The 26,521-nt window shown below is 35.5% G+C and overlaps 1 protein-coding gene across 1 annotated transcript in view; it reads right to left on the reverse strand.

Moving 5' to 3' along the window:
- Positions 1-11,119: 11,119 nt before the first annotated feature.
- The window catches only part of ascc3 (activating signal cointegrator 1 complex subunit 3), a 484,134-nt gene continuing 468,732 nt past the window's right edge, over positions 11,120-26,521 (reverse strand). The window contains exon 41 of the mRNA XM_069887454.1: positions 11,120-12,285. Within this exon, the coding sequence (XP_069743555.1) occupies positions 12,138-12,285 (148 nt within the window). The 3' untranslated portion in view covers positions 11,120-12,137. The remainder of the gene's footprint in view (positions 12,286-26,521) is intronic.

The raw sequence follows: 26,521 nt of genomic DNA on the forward strand, positions 1-26,521 counted from the left end.
TTTACATTTGGCTTCAGTACAAATATCCATTTCACTAAGGCACAGATCATTATTGAGCTCACAGCAACTTGAAGACTGGAACATTTGACTTTATGCCTAGGACACTGCAACTTTTAGTTTACAATTCTCACATTACAGATAAGGCTTCTTCCCCATTCGTCTAATACATTGGACAGATAGGGTAGACTTTCACATCAGTCATTAAGGCATTTCCTTTGTGTAGCTATCAATGCTGTCAATCATTAAAACAAGGCTGTTTAGTTTAAACCTTTGTCAATTTCCTGACTAGTGAGTCCACCATTTATAATTTTATAACCAGAACTTTATCTAATACTGATTTCAATTACTTGTTATTATTATATTTATTTGTTTCCTTACCAAGAAGCCAATCTGTTTGGCTCCTCTTGATGTCCAGCAGTTTAATTATAAAACCCAGTAGCCTGCAATAAACTGACTTTCACTCACAAGTGTACCACACTAAACATTTTTATGTAAGGGAATCAGCTAACAATAATAAATTTCTTTGGATTGGAGTTTCTTATTTACAGTAATAAAGATAAAATACAAAGTTGTTGGACACAGAATAAATTAATAAATGCCACAAGTAAAAATTGTAAGTGATTCTGAATTTCCAGATAATTCTGGCTTTGTCCCCGAAGTCCTAAGTATTTTCTCCAGTAAATTAATGTGGGTAAGAATTGCAGTTGGCTCAGCTTCTGCAAAGAATCCTTTGACATTTTAATTGCATTCAGGGTGATGCTGCTTTTGCTACTGACACCAAAGGGAAATTAATTGAAACAACAGTTTCTATGTATCTTTAAAAAGAAAGAAAATCAGTCACCCCTGCATCTTGCCAGGGGATGACAAATGCATTCTTCCCCCACCCCCCCCCCACCCCCTTCAATGTGAAACCACATTCTGGTGCATAAATATAATTTGTTTCACTTTGTGTAAGTGAAGGATTGAACTCTGCTTTGCTATGTTCATTATTTTAAAACTCTTGAGCACAGTTTTTGTTTATTAGGTTGATGAAATGCACCGTTTATAAGCACAGTCACTCAGAATTCCAATCAGAGGTCATTCTTTATCTCAAGCAACAGCAAAATAATGTTCAAAATTACGCACACTAGAGAAGTTAAATTTTTGGTAACTTCTTATTAGTTTCTAGAGTTTTGAGTTTGTGATTCAGGTTCAAACCTCAGCATGACAATTGGGAGTTCAACCTTTTTTCCAAATAATCAACCAATCCAGATGGAATAATGTGAAAATTGTCGGCTTGCCAGAAGGCATAGAAGGGCCAGATCCAAGAAAATTTTTCACTGAATGGATTCCACAAGTGTTGGGATAAGATAAGTTTCCTGAAGGTTTAATATTGGAACGGGCTCATAGAGCTTTGAGAAGGAGACCTTTTTCAGGACAGAATCCAAGACCTGTTCTGGTTCGCTGTTTAAATTACTGTGATAGAGAGACTATTTTACGTATGGCTATTAGAAATGCACAGCAAAACAGATCTCCTTTGATGGTTCAGAGTAATCGTGTTTTCTTCTATCCGGATTTGAGTCAGGAAATTATGTTTCAACGACGTGAATTTAATTCTGTGAAAGAATTATTGTGGAAAAAAGGATATAAGGCAACATTTAGATACCCTGCGGTACTGAAGATTTTTCAAGATGGATATCAACCAAAGTTCTTTGATAATCCTAAAGAAGCTATGGATTTTGCTCAGTCTTTACTAATTACGCAATTCCAGGAACGACGTAGTCCTCCACGGTCTCCAAAGAGGGCTGAGCTGCAAGAAGGGAATTTGATTTCTGGAAGAAACGGTGGTCGCAATGGCAAAGTTGATTAAAAAAAATATATATATTATTTTTGTTGAGAAGATTTTAAATAGTGATGGGAGTTGGGAGAGGGAAATGGGTGGGCACCAATTTCCAGAAGTCATCAGCTGCGTGTGAGTTATCTCACACCCAATATTTTGCGGGAGTTACCGCATTAGGCGGTTTAAACAGGAGGAGGTAATTGTGACCTCCGACCTGTTTTTTTTTCTTTTTAATTTTTGGGTAAGGGAGTGAAGCTTTTTTAAAATTTTTTAAAAATAATTAATTTTTTTTAATATATAACTTTTTTTTATTTTTTTTAGTTTTTGGTTGTAATTTCAAAGGGGAATTGAGGGTTTTTTTTTCTTTTTGGGGGGGGTTTCTTTTTTTCCTTTTTTTTCTCTCTTTTTTTCCTTTTTTTTTGTTTCTTCTTGTTGTGTTTTATTGAGTGTAAGAAATGTCTAAATTGAAGTTTGCTTCTCTTAATGTTCAGGGTTTAAATAATCCTATTAAGCATAAGAAAGTACTTGCTTATTTAAAAAATTAAAAGTTGATGTTGCTTTTTCACAGGAAACTCATTTAACAGATAAGGAACATTTGAAACTCAAACGTGAATGGGTTGGGCAAGTTTTTTGTTCTTCGTTTAATTCTAAGGCAAAAGGTACATTTTAATTTTGGTACATAAGAATCTACCATTTCAATTACAGAATGAAGAGGAAAATGGTGGAAGATTATTAAAATTAAATTGTACAATCTTTAATGAGGCATGGACTTTGCTTGATGTTTATGCACCTAATGTTGAGGATACAGCTTTTGTTGTGGATATGTCTTTATTACTTGGACAATCGAACTCTAATGTGATGATTGGGGGAGATTTGAATGTGGTGTTGGAGCCTTTATTGGACAAGTATCCAAGAGTAATTAAGAAGTCTAAGATGGCAATCCAAGTGATTAATATGATGGCAGATTTGAATTTAATTGATATTTGGCGAAGAGTTAATCCTACAGAGAAAGATTTTTCTTTTTATTCCTCGCGACATAATTCTTTTTCTAGAATTGATTATTTTTTAATATCAGCACATTTGCAGGATAGGGTTACATCTGTGGAGTATAAGGCTAGATTGGTTTCGGATCATTCATTATTATTATTAGAATATTTGAGTTCACAAGATGTTCAGAAAGCTTCAAAATGGAGATTTAATACTATGCTATTGCAAAAACCAGAATTTATTAGTTTTTTAAAACAGCAAATTGAAATTTTTATTGGTATTAACTTATTTGAGTTCACAAGATGTTCAGAAAGCTTCAAAATGGAGATTTAATACTATGCTATTGCAAAAACCAGAATTTATTAGTTTTTTAAAACAGCAAATTGAAATTTTTATTGGTATTAACTGTAATTCTGTTTCTAGTCATTTTGTTTTATGGGATGCAATGAAAGCTTTTTTGCAAGGCCAAATTATCAGTTATGCCTCTAAAGTAAAGAAGGAGAGAATTAAAGAGATTGAAGACTTAGAGGAAAAGATAACTGCTACTGAAAAAGAATTTCAAAAACATGCTACCGAAATGCAAAAGAATCAGTTAACTAATTTAAAATTAAAATATAATGAATTACAAACATATCGGTTTGAATGTTTAATGAATCGAACTAAGCATAAGTTTTATGAATGGGGTGAGAAAGCTCATAAAGTTTTGTCATGGCAATTAAAAAAGGAACAATTATCTAGGATTATACCAGCGATTGGAAAGAAATCAGGTATTACTTTTAATCAAAAGGAGATTAATGAGGAATTTTGTAATTTCTATAAACAATTGTATACTTCGGAATGTAATACGGAATTTCAAGAATTATATTCAATTAATTATTTTCCTTTAATAAAAAGGATTAAATTAGATTTGATTAGGTGGAGGGATCTACCTTTGGGTTTACTAGGTAGGATTAATACCATAAAAATGAATATTTTTCCTAGAATACAATATTTGTTTCAATCAATTCCTTATTTAAAATAAAAAATTTAAGGATTTATATAAAGCGATTAGAGAATTCTTATGGAAGGGAAAATTTCCGAGAGTAGCAATGAGAAAATTGATGTGGGATTTTCAATTTGCAAGTTTAAGATTACTGAATTTTCAGCATTATTATGAAGCAGCTCAATTCAAATTTCTTAGTGCATTAATGAATATGGACGACCTACCTAGTTGGGTAAAGATAGAAATGGCGGTTATTTTTGAAAAAATTCCTCATGAGTTTTTGTTTCGATGGAATAAAAAATTATTACAAACTTATGATGTGCCAATATTGAAACATTTATTGAATTTATGGACAAGTAAACTTAAAAAATTGGGACTTAAAAATATATATTCTGGAAGATTGCCATTATATAATAATCAACTTGTTCCTTTTATGGTCTCCAATGCCACTTTGAAACAATGGGAAAGAAGGGAATAAAAAATTTATTTGATTGTTTTTCTGAGGGTTGTTTTTGTTCCTTTGATGAATTACAAAGGAAATATGGTATTAGTGCAAATTCTATATTTGTATATTATCAATTAAGATCTTTTGTAAAACAGTTATGTGGTCGACATATGATTTTATTGCCTGAATCTAGTTTTGAAGAATATGTACTTTCAATACCAAAAAAGGGATATATATCTGATTTGTATTGTATTTTACAAGAAATTGATAGTAAAAAAGATTGGGATAAAGATAAGTTGAAATGGGAAAAAGATTTAGGACATAAAATAGCTGAAGAAGCTTGGATGGAAATTTGTCAGAATAGTATTCGGAAATTAATTAATGCTAGACTAGCGATGATTAATTATAATTTTAATCATCAGCTATATTTAACGCCGGAGAAATTAAAAAAATTGGTTTTAGTAAGTTGGATTCTTGTTTTCGATGTGATCAGACGGCCAATACTTTTTTTGCATACTGTTTGGGTTTGTGATCGATTGAAACAGTTTTGAAAAGGTATTCAATCTGTTTTTAACAGTTTATATAATATCCATCTTGTATTAGATCCCGATATATTTTTTTTAGGGAACATGCAATCATTAATTGATTTAGGTTTCGAGGATTATCAGATTTCATTTATTTATTTAGCTTTAGTTGTGGCTAATAAATGTATAGCACTTACTTGGAAAGATAGAAATATATTAACTTTAGATAAGTGGTATTTGGAAATGAAATTTTGTTTGACTATGGAAAGGATATCTTTTTCAATTCAGGTTAAGATGTCTTAAGTGGACTCCGTTTGCTAATTATATGCATTTAAGTTTGATTTAAACATATGTTTAAGTGTGATATTTTAGTATTGACAATTTTTTTGTTGTTGTTGTTAGAATTTTTTTAGGTTAAGTTTTATCTCTTTTTTGTAAGTGGGTATTTTTTTCATATATAATATTGTCAATTTTATTAACTCTTCTCTCTTTATTTTGGGGGGGAGGGTTGGACTAATTTTAAGTTAGACTATTAATATTGTGTTATAATTAATGGGGGAGGGGGGGTTATTTTGTGTAGTTTTCTGATGTAATATTGTAATCATACCTTTTTATTTTTTTTTCTATTTTTCTTTAAATGTAATTCTTTATTGTATTCATGTTATAAAAATTTTAAATAAAGTCTTTAAAAATCCATTGGGAGTTCAAATTTGAGAAATGAAATAAATCTATAATCAAAAGCTAATATTATGAACGCCAACTGTGAACTTCTCCTCAATGAGAATGGAATGTGTGATTCTGACTGCACCTCCCCTGTCTTCTTTGGCTTGGCTTCACGTACGAAGATTTATGGAGGGGTATGTCCACGTCTGCTGCAGGCTCATTGGTGACTGACAAGTCCAATGCGGGACACGCAGGCACGGTTGCAGCAGTTGCAAGGGAAAATTGGTTGGTTGGGGTTGGATGTTGGGTTTTTCCTCCTTTGTCTTTTGTCAGTGAGGTGGGCTCTGCGGTCTTCTTCAAAGGAGGTTGCTGCCCACCGAACTGTGAGGCACCAAGATGCACGGTTGGAGGCGATATCTGCCCACTGGCATGACTCCAAACTCACCAATTTGGATGATTTTTCATTGTCCTCTGATATGGCCAAACAAGCCATTGGACATGGATAATAAATACAGGCTTTATCAGAATCCTGTTAAATGGTGTCCAGAAATTCTACTGCACCCTTATTTTGATGCACAGAAAAGCAGCCCAAACAGAACACCTGCAGGGATTTGTTAAATGGGTAAAAATTCTGCTTTGAGCAATGTTATGATAGTTTCCATGTCAAATTATTCACTAAAATGAAACCTATGTCAGTCCTATCAGGAACTGCAATAGAAACCTTGCAATTGCTGTATCCTTGCCATGCCGATGTGCTGCAAAGGAAGCTAGAGATCTCCTTGCAGCTGTAGATTAACTATAGAAAAGATTACCATAGGAGTGTAGGAAAACATGAAGTGGGTATCCATGCCATGCAAAAGCCTGACTCAATCAACCTCTGCTTGAGTGACCTAGAACTGGTTTGGATAGAAAAGCTGCAAACAGCAAAGGGAATAATGATGGTACACTTTTCATAATGGTGACCATCACCAACTGAGGCTTGCAGCTGTTACATGCAAGGCATTGATGCCACAATTCAAACACCTTAACCATCACCTTGCTCCTGATTCCTGCATGAAATGCATCTGGTTCTTCTTTGAGTGTTCAATGAAGGTCATAGGTCACAAAAGCTCAATTTTCAACTGTGTGGGTCAATTAAACCATTAGGTGTGTGACTAATTCTGAGAAAATGGCAGCCACGTAAAGACGAATCACTCACGGGATTGCCGGCAATCATTTTCAAATCAATGCAATCGGGCTTGAAAATGATAATTAGCATGATCCAACCAAAGTAAAACTACTTTTACATATGTGTTACACAGGAACGTGCACAAATAGATTACAGTTTTAGTTTTCCATCCAAAATAATTCTACAATTTGGTTTTATCTCCAATTCAGCATATTATTGCTTTTTGCATAAATAACACAAAAGTAATGAACATCATTATTACAGACTGGATCAAAATGGGACAGTTTTCCATAACATTTCAGCTATCCAAAATGGACAGCATGACCTTGATTCAGAAATACTAACTATGAACTAAACTTGACTAAGTTCTTTGCTCCAGTAATGGGCACGTTTGCTGAAGTACGCTACTGCTGTAATTTTGCACACAAATTTTCAAAGTGGAGTGGATGAAATACTAGATTTTACATGTTAAAAAAACCAGAAGTCTATTTATTTTAATGCAAGGAATATTGTGGGTGAGGCAGATGAAGCGAGAGCCTGCATCAATACTTGGAATTATGAAGCTTTGGCTCTTATGAAGACATGGTTGCAAGAGGAACAGGATTATCAGCTCAATGTTCCTGGGTTTTTTAATGGATAGAGAAAGTAAAAGAGGTGGAGGTGCAGCATTGCTAATTAGGGAGTGTCACAGCTGCACTCAGCGATGGGGAATAATGGTGGGCTCAACTGCTAAGGGAATGTGGGCAGAGATCAGATATAAGAAAGGTGCAATCATTCTGATTGGACTATACTATTGACCCCAAAGAGCCTCTGGCAGGGTCGCAGACCCACCTTCCAGGCGCCGCAGGTCCCGGGACGCAGACTTGCCATCCAGTAAAAAAAATTAATAAGAAAAAAAAAAGAGAGCCTCTGGGAGGTGGAGCAGACATGTAAAGATTGGGGAAAGTTGCAAAAGAAATAGGGTTGTTTTAGTGGAAGACTTTAATTTTCTGATATTCACTGTGATGACGGAGGGGTGGATGGGACAGAACTTGTTTAAATAACGTCAAGAGTTTCTTGAAGCAGCTTCTCAATAACCCAGCCAGGAAGGTGGAGGGCGGGCTGTATATTAGACAGTGTATTGGGAAAAAAGCCTGGCCAGGTGATCGGAGTTTAATTGGGGGAACATTTTTGGACAAGTCATCACTTTCTTAAAAATCAAGACAGTTATGTACAAGAATAACCTTGGGCCTTGTAGAAAAGTGTTAAATTGTTGGGTCTTTCAGTACGTTGGCTGCCTTTCCTAATCAGTGGGAGAGGTAGATGGAGTCCATAAAAAAACAAGTTTGCGTTTTGTTCTGAGCTGCATCCACTATCTTCTGTAGCTTTTTCTCATGTTCAGAGCAGCTCCCAAACCACATAGTGATACTTGTGGCAAGTATACTTTTGATGGTGCACATGTTGAAGTTGCTCTGAGGAAGAAGAGGCCTTGATGTGCTTTCTTGACTGTTGTGTCAATAGACTTGTTCCAGTCAGGTTATTATAGATTTTTTTTTTGCCTCATAACTTGAAACCATCTACTCTTTTGACTTCAGTGCCATTATTGTGGATGTGTTTGTACTCTGCCCTCTCTTCTGAGGTCAATTTAGAGGTTATTAGTTTGGCTCCATGCACCAAGACGTTCAATTTCTCCTGTATTTCATCTCATCATTGTTTGCTATCTGGCCCACCCTACTGTGGTGTCATTGGCAAATTTGAAGATGGAGTTGGAATGGTATTTAGCAATGAACTTGTACCCTTCCCTGTGTGTCTATTCACCAACGTTCCCCAGGGCCCTGCCATGCAATGGGTGTGTCCAGCCTAGTTTAACCTTCCAAAGGCATCATTTTGCATTTGCCTGTGCAATCTTATCTTCCATTTTTTTGTAAACTTTCCTATTTGATTAATTTCCTGTTGTTACCTTACACAACCTATTGTCAAGCAAGAAACAATTTTGAATGAGATTGTCAATGAACAAACTTAGCCATTTACCCAAATTACACTTTAAGAATTCAAGGTCCATTTTGATACAAACATTTCTCTTTGTACAAACATTTGTATCAAGTGAACATTAAGTGAACTCTACTGATTTTGAAACACAGATCAAGTGTTAGGACTTTGTGTATACCAAAATCTATGTGCTGATTATGAGGTTAAATATATCCAGTTAATTGGGTTGGATCAAGGCCTTAAAATTTAATAAACATGAAGACACCAAAGGGCAAAAACTGACAATTGTGTATTCATTGCAAAAGAAATTTCAGTGAACTGAAAAATGATTCAAGCATTTTTATTCAGAAAACAATTTGTGTTTTGGGAAACTTATAGAACAAAAAATACTGCTGAGCCCAAGATCTCCATGTGATTGAAGAATTAACTATGTATGTATATATATGTTTTTAAAATAGCTCAATCCTTTTCAAGAATGAAAAAAAAATGAATGTAATGTCTTGATTTCTTCCAATATCAATATTAGGAGCAGGGGAAGGTCATTCTTCATTTAATAATATAATGGCAATGTCAATTCTGCATTCCCAAATATGTTTAGCAACATTTCACCTTCTTATCTAATATCTGCTTAAACATATTCAGACTGTTACCACTGCCCTTTGAGGAAGAGAGTGCCAAAGACCCAAAAACCTCAGAATTTTGCCTCATCTATTTTTGGTGGGCAACATCTCATTTTAAAATGGTGTCCTTTACTTTTAGATATAGAGCCATAGAATGCATTAAAAATATCCTCTCCATATTCACAGTCAGGATGCCTCAGGACTTCACATGCTTCATCAAGTTCCTTCTCACTCTTCTAAACTCCAGCAGATACAAGCCTAAAAGATCAATGAGATAACTTGTAAAACAATCTGCAATGCTAGGTGTTACCATCTCTGAACTACTTTCAGTGAATTTTTAGAATTGTTTGGTAGCACAATGGCAGTCTCTGTGGAGTTTGCACATCCTTTCTGTACGTCACATGGATTTCCTCTGGAGGCTTCTGTTACCTCCTACATTCCAAAGGTGCACAGGTTGGTAACTTGAATTGATCCTCATATCCTGTCATGAATAGGCAGGTGAGTGGTGGAATCTGGGGTAAATGATGGGAATGAGGGAAGAAAATAAATAGTATTATTGTAAATAGTTGCCCAGTGGTTGGCATGGTCTCTGTGGTCTGAAGGACATGTTTCTATGCTGTATGTCACTGTACTTCCATGATTAATCCTTAAGAAAGGAGCACAACACTATTTCTAGCACTCCAGAGAGATTATTTTTGGTTGGCAGATTATGTCAAAATTAAATTCACATAGAATAGACAATGCAATATATCCAATATGTTCCCTGATTGGGCTGGTAAGAAAGTTATTGTACAGCAACACTCTCACTTATATTTTAAAGAAATCTTTCGGAGCCAACATTTTATTATGCCACCGAAAATCTCAGATTCTATTGAGCAAGTTTTTCAGACCTGGTAGCTTTCCCTTTTATGCAAAAGTTGGAGGAAGAAAGCCACATTCTGGATAAAAGGACTTATCAATAGTAATTATATGCAGTCAACCAAACCCGTAATTAGAATATAAAAATCAAGATTAAAATGAAATATATTTTCTTGCAAAGAATACCTCAAAATGATGTGCTATCATCAGTAATTACCTTATTAATCTCCACTCTACCAAAGTCCACAGCAGGGGAATAATAATGCAGGTCTCTCAATGCTTGCGTCAGGTATGCTTGTGTGTGCGTTTATAACATTACAGTTCACTTTGTTGCAGGTAAGCAACCGGAATTGAATGTTTTGACTTGGGCTCCTGTGCTTAAACTCCTGGGAACAATAGATTTTAAGGTAAAAATTGAAGTTTAAAGTTTGTAGACAGTACCATCTTAATTCAGTTTAATAAAAGTAATGTATGAAACTGAAAATTGCTACTTTTGTCAAAATATTCTGTCGTATTTTGAAACTGTAATAAAGGATGGCTGCATTTCACCTCCCTTTCTGTGTGAAGTCCAACTGACTGTAAACAACAGTTAGTATTCTAATTTGAGATTTCAAACCTCTAAAAGTGTTCCACAATTTTAGTCTGACAACTGCAACATTAGCAATTTTATGAGCAATTATTTCAAAGCACTTCACTCCCTTTGCTTGTTTTTTTTCCCTCATATTTCAGATGTCAGACTAAAGGATTTTGTTACCTGCTGTATCTCAAGTGTATTTACAAGGACATAGCAGCAAGATACTGGAGGAAAAAATTAAAATGTAAAAATTATAGAATAAATGCAGTAAAGCATTACTTGAGTAAACCATGTATATTATTCTATCATTACATTATTGGAAAATGATCAGAAAATCAATGCTGTTCTTAGATATCAAGTGATTTTAAAAAATAAAATGCAACATACAGTACCTCTTATCAGAAAAAAAAGTATAAAACAAGGAGGTTCTTTTAGAATCTCTTGCTGCATTCTACAGTGCATTGTTCAATAGCTGTGTTTCAATACGTGATAAAGAACAACAAAAGACATGTATATTGCAATAAAGTTTAATAGTCCTTTTACATTTGCAAGCAGCATTATAAAGTCATGCTGAATATCAGTTTCTCTTTTTGCAGTAAGTATCAATTTTTTCTTATGCTAGTATTTTTTGCCACAACTTAATTTTTACAGATACAACTAAATTGATATTGACAAATGAAGTGTTGCAGCTCTCAGTGCTGAGAAAGGTTACTAGGTTTAACCTGACCCCATGGTTATGAATGTGTCAAATTTAGCCTTCATGTTACCATGGAAATGAATACCCTCTGCACTCAGTCAATATGGGAATGAATTTTCAATCACAACTTGCCTTTAAATTACCTTATTTTCTTTCTCATCATAGTTTTTTTTATACAAATAAACCTTTAATTCATAAAAAAAAATTATGCTGATTGTACAGGCTTTCATTTTGTATTAATTTTCATTAATAGCGAGCCTGACAGCTTCATTCAAAATCATTTACATCAGAAAGAATTTAAAAAAATAAATCCTGTATCAGTTACAGGAATTACATAAAGTCCATGCTTCATTAGTTATGAAGAAGAGAGGTTGGTTTATTTATCATCTGGGTAACTGCATTGGCAGACATTAGCTGATGAAACAAATTTGTATTTATTGAATGAATGCTATTTTAATTCAAAATAAGATTCTTTTAAAAAAGTGGCAATGACTTCTCTACAACAAACACGTAACTTATAAAGTAATATAGAAGGAAGTTGTGACTCTAAATGGGTAAGTTACAGTCTCTTGTCTTGTATATAGATGAACTATATAGAGGCTGAAATTTTCCTGCAATAGCAATAATCTAAAATGCAATTTACATAAGGCCACCAAGCTGTGCAGATGAATCTTGCTGGAAGCCACAATAGTAGCCATTTGTAATTTCCTTTGAGCCTGAGGTTAGAAGTTGCATCTACTAAGGCAAACATCAAGTAATTTCAGTGCTGCTCCAGCACAATTGGCACTGCAAGATCACTGCTCTAGGGCTGTTCCGCACTAAACCTGTCACATCAGGCCATAGCCAGGTCACTCATGGCATCAGAGACCTCTGTGTTGACCTCAGCAGTAATGCTTGCTGGTATCACGTTCAAATATATGTCGTATTGCTGGTCCATCCCCAGGTAGCTATCATTCATCAGATAGAATGTGTAGATGTACCTTGAAATAAAAGAAAAAAAACATGTTCATTCCTTTAAAGTCTTCCTTTTAATAAAAAGCAAATACTGAATCTGTTGAAGTGTAAAGATATTCACATTAAAATCAGTACACTTGAAATGCAACTTCCTTGAAACCATTGATAAATAATTTTAAAAACATTTTTTTTTGGTTGTACATCCTTTCCACGAAGCTATCAAAATATATTTTTTCAAACAGACACGACTGGTCGATTATGTATTAATTGTCTTCATTCAGTACCAATTTAACAAGATTTGGGCTTAAAATTAAGCAATAGCCTAATTGAACTTTTTCTTAGGTTTAGAGTGAAAACATGGAGCACATTATATTGATGATGGCACTGAGAACCCATGCTGCCAATATCAATGTTCAAGGTCAGTTAATAATTTAATTTTAATGAAACAAATGGCATTAGTTAAAAAAAAACACTTGCAAAAGGTGAGGTTTTCTCAACTGGGCAAAGTGTACAAGATTTAAGAAATAATAAATTTCCATATGGTATTCATCAACTGAGAAAATTACTGTGGTTAACCCTCTTACAGGTGGTATAATAAACCCACAGATGAATAGATACTTGATCACCATGGGTAATGCTGGGGATAATGGTCCATAGTGAACAGGACATTGATAATGAAGAATGGGAAAACAATTGGCAAATTAAGTTCAGCATTGACAAACACAAGGCTAAAAAGTTTTGCTTGGAAGAATAGATCACTTATTACTTGGAAAACGAGTTGGTGAAGTTAAGAAACAATGGGATCTCAGAGGAAAATACACTCAAATCACAGAAAGGTGAAGATGGTTTAACAAGGACTTGAAGAATGCAAAACAAGAACTGTACTTTATTTCTTGAGCACTAGATTTGAAAAGTAGGAAGTCATTCTGAACCCATTTTGACCTCAGTTGAATCACACATCAACTCCACAGATACATTGGGTGGAGTACAAACACTTGTGTAGACTCGTGAAGCCAACCTATTCTGTTTCTGTGTTGCTATGTAATCCCATGTGATTATGAGGAAATATTTGATATAGAGAGACTATTTACACTCGAACAACGAATTTAATAAATTTTATCGAAGCTTTCAAAATTATGTCAGAGTTTAGAAGTATTGAATTGAAAAAGAGTGTTTCCTTTGGATCAGGAGAATAAAAGTGTCATCTGTTTAAATAGCTGTTGAGATATTAAGTTAAGTTTTTCAGAGAAACCTCTTGACTGAATATTTGAATCATAAAGCAATAATGCCACATGTAGATTATCAGGCAGGAATCACCATATTTTTTAAGAAGAAAAAATTGGAATATGGTTGTTACAGAAAAAGCCAGATTAGTTTCTCCATACCCTTGTGTTCCAAGTATCTTAATTCAATTAAGTGGTTTGCCAGATCCATTCAGAGAGCAATTCTGAGTAAACCACAATGATATGGAACCAACGCCACTCATAAGCCAGGTTTAACCGAGGTTGGAGTGAAATACAGGAAAAGTCCAAAATCCAGAGAACCCGTACTTTTCGAAAACTCTCGAACTTTAAAAAATTGAGCAGCCTTTTCAGTGCCAGCATGCATGCGTGTGTGTAAGCACCACAGATGCACAACAGCACTTTTCTTTTCTTTAAAATTGCTCATTTTGATCAATGAAGCATGCTGTATTTGCTAATGAATAAAATATCAGAATTCACCTGTCCATCTCCTCTTTATTCTTCCTTAAATTTGAATTTTAAAAATACTAGAACATATTATACTACAGCACAGTTCAGGGCCTTTGGCCCTCGATATTGCGCCGACCCATATATTCCTTAAAAAATGTACTAAACCCTCCCTTCCCGTAACCTTCTATTTTTCTTCCATCCATATGCCTGTCTAAGAGTCTCTTAAATGCCTCTAATGTTTCGGCCTTCACCACCATCCCAGGGAAGGTATTCCAGGCACCCACAATTCCCTGTGTTAAAAAAAAACTTACCCCTGATGTCTCCCCTAAACTTGTACATATGTCCTTTAGTGTTTGCTATTCCTGCCCTGGGAAAATAGGTGCTGGCTGTCCATCTATGCCTCTTATAACCTTGTAGACCTCTATTAAGTCTCCGCTTAGCCTTCTAAGCTCCAAAGAAAAAAAAAGTTCTACCTTTGCTAACCTTGCCTCATATAATTTATTTTCCAAGCCAGGCAACAACTTGGTAACTCTTCTCTGTACCCTCTCCAATAGCTTCCAAATCCTTCCTGGAATGGGGTGACCAGAACTGAACACAATACACTAAGTGTGGTCTCACCAGAGATTTGTAGAGTTGCAACATGACCTCTCTGCTCTTGAACTCAATCCCCCTATTAACAAAGCCCAGGATCCCATAGGCCTTCTTAATTTATCCTATCAACCTAAGCGATGATCTAGAGGGATATATAGATTTAGACCTCCAAAGTCCCTCTGTTCAAGCGTACTGACCATTAATCCTATACTCAGCCTTCTAGTTTGTCCTTCCAAAATGCATCACCTCACACGTATCCAGATTGAACTCCATCTGCCACTTTTCCACCTAACTCTGCATCCTATCAATATCCTTTTGTAACCATCAACAATCTTTAGCTTCATCCACAACTCCTCCAACATTCACATCATATGCAAACTTGCTGATCCTTCCTTCTGCCTCTTCATCCAGGTCATTTATATAAATCATAAAGAGCAGGCGACCCAGAACAGATCCTTGCGGCACTCCACTAGTCACTGACCTTAATGAAGAATACTTTCCTTCCACTACTACTCTCTGCTTTCTACCTGCAAGCCAATTTTTTATCCACACAGCCAAAGTTCCATGGATCCCATGCCTCATGACTTTTTGAATGAGTATCCCATGGGGGAACCTTGTTAAATGCCTTACTAAAATCCATAAAGACCACATCTATCAACTTACTCTCATCAATTTCTTTTGCTACCTTCTCAAAAAACTCAATTAGACTCGTAAGACACGACCCTACCTTCACAAAGTCATGGTGAATATCCTTGAGTAGACTGTGTGGAATGGGCTTCCGGGAAAGGTGGTGGAGGCAGGGTCAATTTTGTCATTTAAGAAAGAATTGGATAAGTATATGGATGGGAGGGGGTTGGAGGGATATGGGCAGATTGCTGGTAAGTGGGATTAGAGGAGGGTAATTGGATCGGTGTGGACTAGAAGGACCAAATTGTTTCCGTGCTGTAATTATTATATGGTTATATGTTACTTCTCCAAATGCTCATAGATCCTATCCTTAAGAATCCTATCCAATAGTTTGCACACCACTGATGTAAGACTCAACTGTCTATAATTCGCAGGATTCTACCTATTACCTTTTTTAAACAAGGGACAACATTTGCCATTCTCCAATTCTCTGGCACCTCCCCTGTGGCCAAGGAGGAGTCAAAGATCATAGCTACTGCCTCAGTTATCTCTTCTCTCATTTCCCTCAGCAGCCTAGGGTATATCACTTCTGGCCCCAGGGACTTAGCAATCTTGATGTTTTAAAGAAGTTCCAATGTTTCCTCTTTCTTAATCTCCACATTGTCCAGCACACAGACCTGTTCAATGCCGACCTCACCCTTATTGAGGTCTTTTTCTCTTGTGAACACTGAAGCCAAGTATTCATTTAGGACCTCCCCAACCTCCTCCACCTCCAGGTACATGTTGCCTCCTTAATCCTTTAGCAGCCCCAACTTGATGGTGTTGCCTCATCATCCTCTGTTCTTCACATACACATAGAATGCCTTGAGTTTCTCATTAATCCTACATGCCAAGGCCTTCTCATGCTCCCTCCTAAGTAATTTCTTAAGCTTCATCCTGGCTATCATATACTTCTCATGAGTCTTCCATGATTTCTCTATCTAATATATGGTTCCTTCTTCCTCTTGACTAGCTGCTTCACCAGTTCCATTAACCATGGTTCTCTTTTCCTTGTCCCAGAGGGACAATCCTACCCTGAACCCAGCACGTGGTCCCTAAATTTCCTCCACATTACTTCTGTGCTTTCTCCCTTGAACATCTGTTTCTAATTTGCTCTCATTAGTTCCTGCATCATCCCATTGTAATTAGCCCTTTTCCAATTAAGCACTTTCCTATTTTGTCTGCTTTTATCCTTTTTCATAGCTATGCGAAAGCTCAGGGAGTTGTGGCCATTTTCACTAAGATGCTCCCCCATTGAGAGGTCTGCCACCTGACCAGGTTCATTAACCAGAGGTAGATCCAGAATGCTCTCTTCTCTCATTGGCTGTGTCAGGAATCCTTCTTGAACACACCTGACAAATTCAGCTCCATTTATCTCTCTTGCAGTAAGGAGGTGCAAATATTAGGGAAGTTGAAATCACTTGTAACTTCAACCCTGTATTTCCTGCACCATCCCAAAATCTACTTGCTTATCTGCTCCTTGCTGCCCCGAGGGTATATGGGGGCCGATAGACTACTCCCAGCACAGTGATTGCTCCCTTCCCATTTCTGACTTCCACCCACACTGACTCAGTGGACACTTCCTCTATAGCATCCTCCCTTTCTATAGCCGTGATCTAGCCCTGACAAGTAATGCTACTCCCTCCTTTTAAAACACCTAAACCCCAGTACCTGCATCAGCCAATCCTCCAGTCAAGTCTCTGTAATAGCCACAACATTATAATTCCACATACTAATCCATGCTCTGTTCATCCCTTTTATTCCTAATACTCCTAACATTGAAATATACACATTTCAAACCCTCTAAATGGCTACATTTATGTTTTGTCCCTTGCCTGTTCTTCCTCACAAACTCAGAACACATAGCATCATACTTCTGACCTTCTGCCTTATTCTCTCCACTCACATTCTGATTCCCACCCCCTTGCCAAAGTACAGTAGTTTAAGCCCTCCCCAACAGCTCGATCAAACCTGGCAGTCAGGATATTGGTTCCCCTCCAGTTTAGGTGCAGCTTGTTCTTTTTGTACAGGTCAGACATTCCCCAGATGAGATCCCAATGATCCACAAATCTGAATCCCTGCTGTCTGCACCAACTCTTCAGCCATGCATTCATCTGCCACAACTTCCTATTCCTACCCTCACTGGCACGTGGTACAGGCAGAAATCCTGAGATTACCACCCTTGAGGTCCTGCTTTTTACCATCTTTCCTAACACCTTCTACTTCCTCTTCAGGGTCTCATCACTATTCCTACTGCTCAAGAATCTGGAAATTCTGAAAATTCAGACTGACCCAATCCCTGAGTGGTCTGGATTTTCAGACTTGTACTGCCTTAAAGTCTGCAGATGCTGTTATTTTACAGACAACACACAAATGCTGGAGGAACTCAGCAGGTCTTGCAGCGTCCAAAGATATGCAGCTCACTGACTGTTCAGTCCTGAACCCTTTTTCAAGGTATGAGCAACAAGCAGGCAGGTGCCTGAATTAAAAGGGCGGGGAGAAGGAAAGAAAGGGCAGGGGGAGGAGCACAGATCAATAGACAAAGGGTGTTAATTGCATATGCATAGGACAGGAGAGGAAAGATGAGAATTTATTGAAAGAGGGGATGGCTCTATAATGGCAGGTCTGAAGGAAAAGAGACAGAGGGAAAAAGAGAGTGAGAAAGACAGATAGAGAAAGAGAGTTAGAGGAAAGAAGAAAAAGGGATGGATGGGGTGGGGGTGGGGATGGGGGTAGGCAACAGAAAACAGAAACTGAAGAAGTTGATGTAAATGCCATCTGGTTGGATGATGCCAAGAAGAAATCTGAGGTATTGTTCCTCCAATTTGCAGGTGGCCTCAATCTGGAAGTGCATGAGGAGGAGTCACGTAATGAAGTAGTGGCTGATAGGAGAATACCAGCTGTGTCCAGAAAAGAAGAATTAAAGTGAAGAAAATACAAAGTTCAAGACACAAATAAAAGATAAAGTTGTGGAGAAAAGAAAGAAAATGGCACCCAAGTAGGAAAAAGTAAAAACAACGGGAAAAAAAAGAAGAAAAGACACCGGAAGAGAAAGGAGAAGGCCTTACCAGCATGAAAAAACAGGGAGCTGTCGTGGAGAAAAGAGCCCGTTCCCCCAGGTTGGTGATGACCCCGCAGAGTCGCGACCTCCCGACCACTGGACTGCAAAAATGGCTCTCTGAGACAAACAAAAGCGCGCAGTGCGCACACGCGAGGAGTCGTGCATGCGCAGTGCGCACACTAAGGAAAAAGAGTACACCGATGGGAGGGGGGCCCAGCAGAGGAGCGAGCAAACACCATGCCTGACACCAGGGCTCTCAGATGGAAGAAGAGGAAAGTGACAGGAAAGGGAGTGATAGGAAAGAAGAGCAGCAGCAGGAGGCCCAACAGATGAATAGCCCATAAGAAGAGGACCAACATCAAAAAGCCAAGCATGAAGAAGCCCAGCAAAATAAGGCAAGCAACTCAACAAGAAAGTCAGAAGAGACACAGATACAAGGAAGAGAAGTAGAAGACACAAACACAGGTGCAGACACAGAAGAGGAAGAAGAAGACCAAGCTCTGCACAGAGAAATAGAAGGTAAAGTAGATGGACAGTATATAGATAAAAAAAAATTTCAAGAACAAATGAGAGCATTAAAAGAATGGTTGACATTAGAATTTAGTGAAATGAAAAGAAAAATGAAAAGTACAGAAGAAAAAGTGAGTTGAATAGAACTGGTCATGACAGAAATAGGGAAAAGATTAGAAAATGTGGAAGAATGAGACATGGCTGTAGAAATGGAAGTGAATGACAAGAAGAAAATTGGAAGAAAGTGACAAAAAAGTTAAAGAGCCACAAGAGTTGTTCGCTCAGAAGATTGATATAATGGAAAACTAAAGAAGGTGAAACAACATAAAGATAGTGGGCCTAAAGGAAGATGAAGAAGGCACAAATATGAAAGAATTTATAAAAGAATGGATCCCAAAGGTCCTGGGAATGACAGAAATACAGGAAGAAATGGAAATAGAAAGGGCACACAGAACACTAGCCCCAAAACCACAGACACAACAAAAACCAAGATCCATTTTAGTAAAATTTCTGAGATACACAAGAGAAAATATACTGGAGAAGACAATGAATAAAATTAGAGAAGACAAAAAAACCACTGGAATAAAAGGGTCAAAAAATATTTTTTTTTTACCCAGACCCTAACCCTAACCCTAACCCTCTTCAGGAAGAGGAAGGAGTTCAATACAGCAAAATCGATCCTATAAATTTATGTTATAAATTTAAAAAAAAACTTTATTTATTCATTCAAATAACAAATAATATATACATATGCAGCAATTGAACATAAACATGAACAGTTTTTTTGTATATAGAAAAAAAAAGAAGAACCCCCCCTTCAGCCAACTCTCCTAAGAAGAACCATAAAGAAAGAAAAAGAAAGAATATTAAAGAAAAAATAAAATATACATATTAAAATCTAATCAATATAAATTGAAATGGAAATATTCTGAGTATAACAACCACTTAATAATAAAAAATTATAATGATCACATGAAACATATGTGATTATTTCTATTATTAAACAATATTTCATCTCATTATGCCATCTATTAATATCAATCATATTTGTATCTTTCCACGTACTAGCAATACATTTTTTCGCTACGGATAAAGCTAAATATACAAAAGCAAGCTGAAACTTATCTAATCCCAAACCTTTCAGAGGTTGCAAACTACCCAATAAAAATACTGTTGGATCTAAAACTATTTTAATCTTATACAGATATTCTAAAAACGATTGAATTTTCTTCCAAAAAGATTGTATATGTATACATAACCAAATAGCATGAAAAAAAGTTTGAACTATATCACCACATCTAAAACACAAATCTGATTCATGAAAACCATATTTTCTTAATTTTTCAGGTGTCAAATATAATTGATGTAAAAAATTATAATTAATCATTGCGAAACGTGCATTTATCAATCGAGTTACACTATCATACAGATATCTAACCAATCATCTTCAGAAAAAATAAAACCAATATCCACTTCCCAACCCTTTTTATCCATACCATCCTGTAATATTTGATTCATAGATGAAATATAACCCTTCTCTGGTACCTTCATAAGAAAAGTCTCAAATTTAGTCATTTTAGGTAAAATCATATCTCTGCCAAACATACATTTTACCAAAGATCGAATTTGATAATAAAGAAATAGAGTTCTTATCAATACCAAAACCTTCCCTCATCTGATTAAAAGATAAAAACTTATCCTCTTTAAAATAATCTCCCAAATTTTTCACACCTTTAAATCTCCAATGCAGTAAGCTTGGTTTGATTATGTATTGAAAAAGAAATAAGCTGATTATTATACAACGGAGACAAAGCCGATAATTTACCCCTAGAGCCTGTCATTTTATTTTTCTTTATCCATAACTTCATTAAATGTTTTAGTATAGGCACATTATATTGTTGTAACATATTTGTATTCCATCTAAACAAAAATTAAACCAAATGGACGAATGGTTGGATTTTGGAATCCTTTAAGTTAACTCGATCAACTCGTCAAGGTTGTCCTTTAGCTTTGTTTGCTTTAGTGATTGAACCTTTAGCACAGCTGATAAGACAAAATACACAGATACAAGGTATGAAAGTTTTAGATGAGGAGTATAAAATTAATTTATTTGCTGATGACATATTGGTGTATTCAACAAACCCAGCTCAGTCACTTTTGCACTTGAAGGAATGTTTAATACAATATGGATGTCTTTCTGGATATAAAGTTAATTGGGAAAAAAGTGAAATATTACCAGTAAGTGAAGGAGTTTATTCAGTTTATAAGAATATTATTAATTTGAAGTGGACTGATCGAATTAAATATCTGGGTATAATTTTGAATGATAATTATCAATCTTTATATAAATTAAATTATGCTCCGTTAATGAAAAAAATTAAAACTGATTTGATTAAATGGAAAGATTTACCTATTAATTTAATGGGTAGGATAAATACAATTACGATGAATATCTTTCCGTGTATACAATATTTGGTTCAATCTATTCTGTATTTAATTGATAATTTTTTTTCGAGAATAAAATGGTTAGGGAGTTTTTTTGGAGGGGTAAACTTTCGAGAGTAGCTTTGAATAAATTAACTTGGAAATATGAGTTAGGGGGACTACATTTACCACATTTTCAAAATTATTATGAAGCAGCCCAACTTAAATTTATTAGTTCATTGATGGATTTGATACGGCCTTCTAGTTGGGCTAAAATTGAGATGGCAAGTTCTGAATTTGAAATGTTATAAATTTATGTTAAGATATACAGCTGTGCTTAAAATATTTATCCCGGGGGAGCAAAACAGACTGTTCTCGGATCCGGAGGAAGCACGAGAATTTGCAGAACGCCTGCAGGACAGGAGAGATGAAGAGATGTAACAAGAACGAAGAACGATAACAAAATACATATAGAGATGTAAAAAGAATGTATAAAAGAAAAGGGAAGAAAGGAAGGGGAGAAAAAAAAGAGGGTGAGCTTTGTTATATGTGAAGATAAAAGTCTTTTCTGGAGGGGGTTGGATGGGAGAGAATAATAGTCACTACAAAATCAGTTGACGCTTGCAAGCGGGTTCGCAATACAAATGGAGAGGGGAGTTGTGGTTGCCCGGCAAGGGACAAGGGGAAACTCGAGGGGGGAGGGTGACATTTGGGGTTAAGGGAAGTTTAGATGTGCAAATTGTTGAATTTTTTTTATGTTGAACTCATACATTGAGTTCAAAAAGGGAAAACTGAGAGATGAAAATGGGGAAAGGGGGGATGGTGGTGGTAAGGAAGCGGAAGTGGAAATGAGGTGTAAACAGAATATGAGATGGCCATGTTGAACTAAATGACTATAAATATTAATGGAATAGATAACAAAATTAAACAAAAAAGGCCATTAAATATCCTGAAAAAGGAAAAAATAAACATAGCATTTGTGCAGGAAACGCATCTAACTGAAGTGGAACATAATAAATTAAGGAGAGACTGGTTAGGACACGTAGCGGCAGCATCATATAATTCAAAAGCCAGAGGTGTAGCTATATTAATCAATAAAAATGTACCAATCAAAATAGAGGAGGAAATATTAGATCCAGCAGAGAGGTATGTAATGATAAAGTATCAGATGTATTCAGAATTCTGGAATTTGGTCAATATATATGGACCTAATGAAGAGGATCAAAAGTTTATGCAAAATATTTTTTTTAAGATTGTAGATACGCAGGGGAATATATTGATAGGAGGGGATTTTAACCTTAATTTGCATCCAATGTTGGATAAAACTGGACAAAAGACTAGCAAAAAGAATAAAGTGGCCAAATTTATAGTTAAATCAATGCAGGCAATGAAACTTATGGATATATGGAGGAGGCAGCACCCAAAGGAGAAGGAAAACTCATATTATTCGAGTAGGCATAAAACATAGTCAAGAATTTATATGTTTTTGTTGTCGGCCCATATTCAAGGGAGAGTTAGGAAAGCTGAATATAAAGCTAGATTGCTATCTGATGACTCACCTCTGTTATTAGCAATAGAACTGGAGGACATCCCACCAAGAACATATCGATGGAGATTAAACTCCATGCTACTTAAAAGACAGGAATTTAGAGAATTTGAAATAAATACGGAATCAGTGAAAGACACATTTATATTATGGGATGCAATGAAAAGCCTTCATTAGAGGGCAGATAATAAGTTATGTAACTAAGATGAAAAAGGACTATAATCGGGAAACAGAACAGTTGGAAAGGGAGAGAGTAAGTACTGAAAAAGAACTAGCAACAAGGGATGTTATAACAAAAAGAGAATTGGCAGACAAAAAAATAAAATACGAACATTACAAATGTATAAGGTGGAGAAGACAGAATGAAAATGAAGCAAAAGTATTATGAGCTAGGAGAAAAAAAACACACAAAATATTAGTCTGGTAATTGTTAGGTCTGCTTTGTTCATGAATGAGTGAGACAAACACCAGACTGAGTCGAAATCAGGGTTCTTTGTTCTTTATTACCGGATTGTAACACTTGCGACTAACCATGTTAGTCGGAGAATGCATTCTGCCGTTATCAGCAAAATGGTGATTTTTTATACCCTTGGATACATGCTTAGAACATCATCATATCATTACTTGTCCAATGACTAAAACTGTTGCTATCCTTTCCCTGCTAGCTTCCTGCCTCTCAATCCATCAATGTCTTTCTTATCTTGTAAGTACAAGGATGCATTCACATCTTGTTACAGCCCTGCACATTCCCATCTCATGATGTTTTACCTTACATAACTTAAAACAGAACAAGCTAAAAGAATTGTATTGGCATCAAGGAAAAAGGACAAACAAACTACATATAATCCAATGGAGATTAATGAGAACTTTAAGGAATTTTATGAACAATTATACCAAACTGAGAATGAGGGGAAAGATGATAAAATAGAAGAGTTTTTAGCTAAAATTGAACTGCTGAAATTGCAAGAAGAGGAGCAAAACAAACTGATAAAATCATTTGAAATGGAGGAAGTACAGGATATATTAAAAAAAACTGCCAAACAATAAAACGCCTGGAGAGGATGGATTCCCAATAGAATTCTATAAAACATTTAAAGAGTTATTAATTCCTCCTCTCCTTGAAATAATGAATCAGATAGAAGAAACACAAAACTTGCCAGATTTATGTAAGACAGCAATAATTACAGTGATACCAAAGACGGGGAAGGATCCACCAAAACCAGCTTCATATAGACCAACATCTCTACTTAATTCAGATTATAAGATAATAGCAAAATTATTAGCAAACAGATTGGCGAATGTGTACCAAAAATAGTAAAATAAGATCAAACTGGATTTATTAAGAAAAGACGAACAGCGGATAATGTCTGTAAATTTATTAATTTATTTCATGCAGTTCAAGGAAATAAGATGCCAACAGTGGCTGTTGCTTTAGATGCAGAAAAAGCCTTTGACAGGGTAGAATGGAATTATTTATTCAAAGTATTACAGAGGTTCAATCTACCAGAAAAATATATTAATTGGATTAAAGCATTATATAATGGGCCATTGGCGAAGGTGTCAGTAAATGGATATGTATCGAACCAATTTAAATTAAGTAGGTCAACTAAACAGGGATGTCCACTATCTCCCTCACTGTTCGCTTTAGTAATAGAACCATTGGCAGAACTGAGAAGAACAGAAAATAAAAGGGATAAAAATAAAGGAGGAGTATAAAATCAGTTTATTTGCAGATGACATCATAGTATACTTAACAGAACCAGAAATATCAATAAAAGAACTACATAAGAAATTGAAGGAATATGGAGAAATATTGGGGTACAAGATCAACGCAAATAAATGTGAAGCGATGCCAATGAGTAATGTGGATTATATAGAATTTAAAAAAGAATCACTTTTTAAATGGCAAACACAAGCAATCTGATACCTAGGTATTAGATTAGATACTAATTTAAGACACCTGTACAAATTAAATTATCAGCCATTAATAAAGAAATTACAGGAAGACTTAGAACATTGGAAAATGTTGATAAGGAGGGTAAATTGCATTAAAATGAATGTCTTCCCAAGGATACAATACTTATTTCAATTGTTACCAATTCCCTTAACAGAGAAATTCTTCAATGAACTAAAGAAAATAATAAGGACATTCTTATGGAAAGGGGGGAAACTGAGGATAGCGTAAGATCAATTAACAGAGTGGTACAACCAAGGTGGTTTGTAGTTACCAAACTTTAAAAATTATTATAGAGCAGCACAATTAAGGTATATATCAGATTTTTATCAGACAAGGGAAAAACCAGATTGTACTAAGATAGAGCTAGATAAAATAGAGGAGAAAGTACCGGAACATATACTTTATAAGTGGGATGAAAAGCTGATGCAATATAAAAGCTCACTAGTACTGCATTATTTACTCAATATATGGAAGAAGATTCACTTAGAAAGGAAAAAAAAAACAAATTACCAACTACCAAAATTATTATTGTCGCAAAATCAGCTAATCCCTTTTACAATAGATAATCTTTCCTTTAGAGAATGGGAGAGAAAAGGAATTAAAGTAATAGAAAATTGTTTTTGGGAAATAATTTATTAACATTTGAACAAATGAAGTACAAAAATGGAATAACTCATGGTACAATGTTTGCATACCATCAACTGAAAGCCTACTTAAAGGATAAATTGGGAAACAGACTGAGATTAGAAAGAGGCAGCTTTGAATATGTGATTACAGAAACAATGATAATAAAAAGATTTATAACGAACATGTACATCAAGTTGCAAGAAAAGGAAAATGATGAAATAAGCTATAAACCCAAACAAAAGTGGGAAAAAGATTTAAATATAAAGATAAAAAATGAAACATGGGGAAAGTTATGTTCTGGAACTCTGAAGAATATAATAAACACAAGGTTACGCATGATACAGTATAATTGGTTACACAGGTTATATATCACGCCCCAAAAGTTAAAAAAAATGGGATCCAACATTATCAGATGGATGTTTTCACTGTAAGAAGGAATTGGGAACAACAGTACATGCAATTTGGGCATGTGAGAAAGTGAAAAAGTTTTGGGAAGATCTAAATCAGGTATTAAATAAAATCACAAAAAGCAACATACCAAAAAATCTAGAGATCTTTCTTCTAATCAATAAGAAGTTAAGAATTAGGCCTTTAACTGGATGAAGCACAAAAAAGATTTATTATGATAGCCTTAGCTGTAGCAAAAAAAATGTTTAATTGTCAACTTGGAAATCAGAAGAGAGCCTGAGAGTACAGCAATGGTACATAGAAATGAATAAAGGTATTCCATTGGAGAAAATAACATATAATTTAAAAAATAAAGTCACATTATTTGAACAAATTTGGGAACCGTACATGGAACTCAACAGAGAGGGCTTGTCTCAGACCTCCACCCCCTAAAATGATAAGAAGACAAAATGACTTGATCCAGTGTGTAAAAGTAGATGACACAATTTTCTTGATTATTTTCATTGTGTGATAACATTGTTTAATGGGTTTATTGTATTGTATATGTTAAACGTTTAATGGGTTTGGAGGGGGGTGGGAAGGGGGGAGGGTAGGTAGGGGGGAAAAAAGGGGAGAAAATGCCACTGTGTATATTTAAGAGGGAAATGTTTGTATGTATTTTGATTGATATGGTTCACAGTGTGAAAAATTAAAAAAATCTTGAAGGGCATGAGATGATTTCAGCAAGGGAATGGGGCAGGGAATTCAAATGGATTGCCACTGGGAGATCCCCGTGATTGTG

The sequence above is a fragment of the Narcine bancroftii genome, chromosome 6 (genome assembly GCF_036971445.1).
Source record: "Narcine bancroftii isolate sNarBan1 chromosome 6, sNarBan1.hap1, whole genome shotgun sequence".
Taxonomy (NCBI): domain Eukaryota; kingdom Metazoa; phylum Chordata; class Chondrichthyes; order Torpediniformes; family Narcinidae; genus Narcine; species Narcine bancroftii.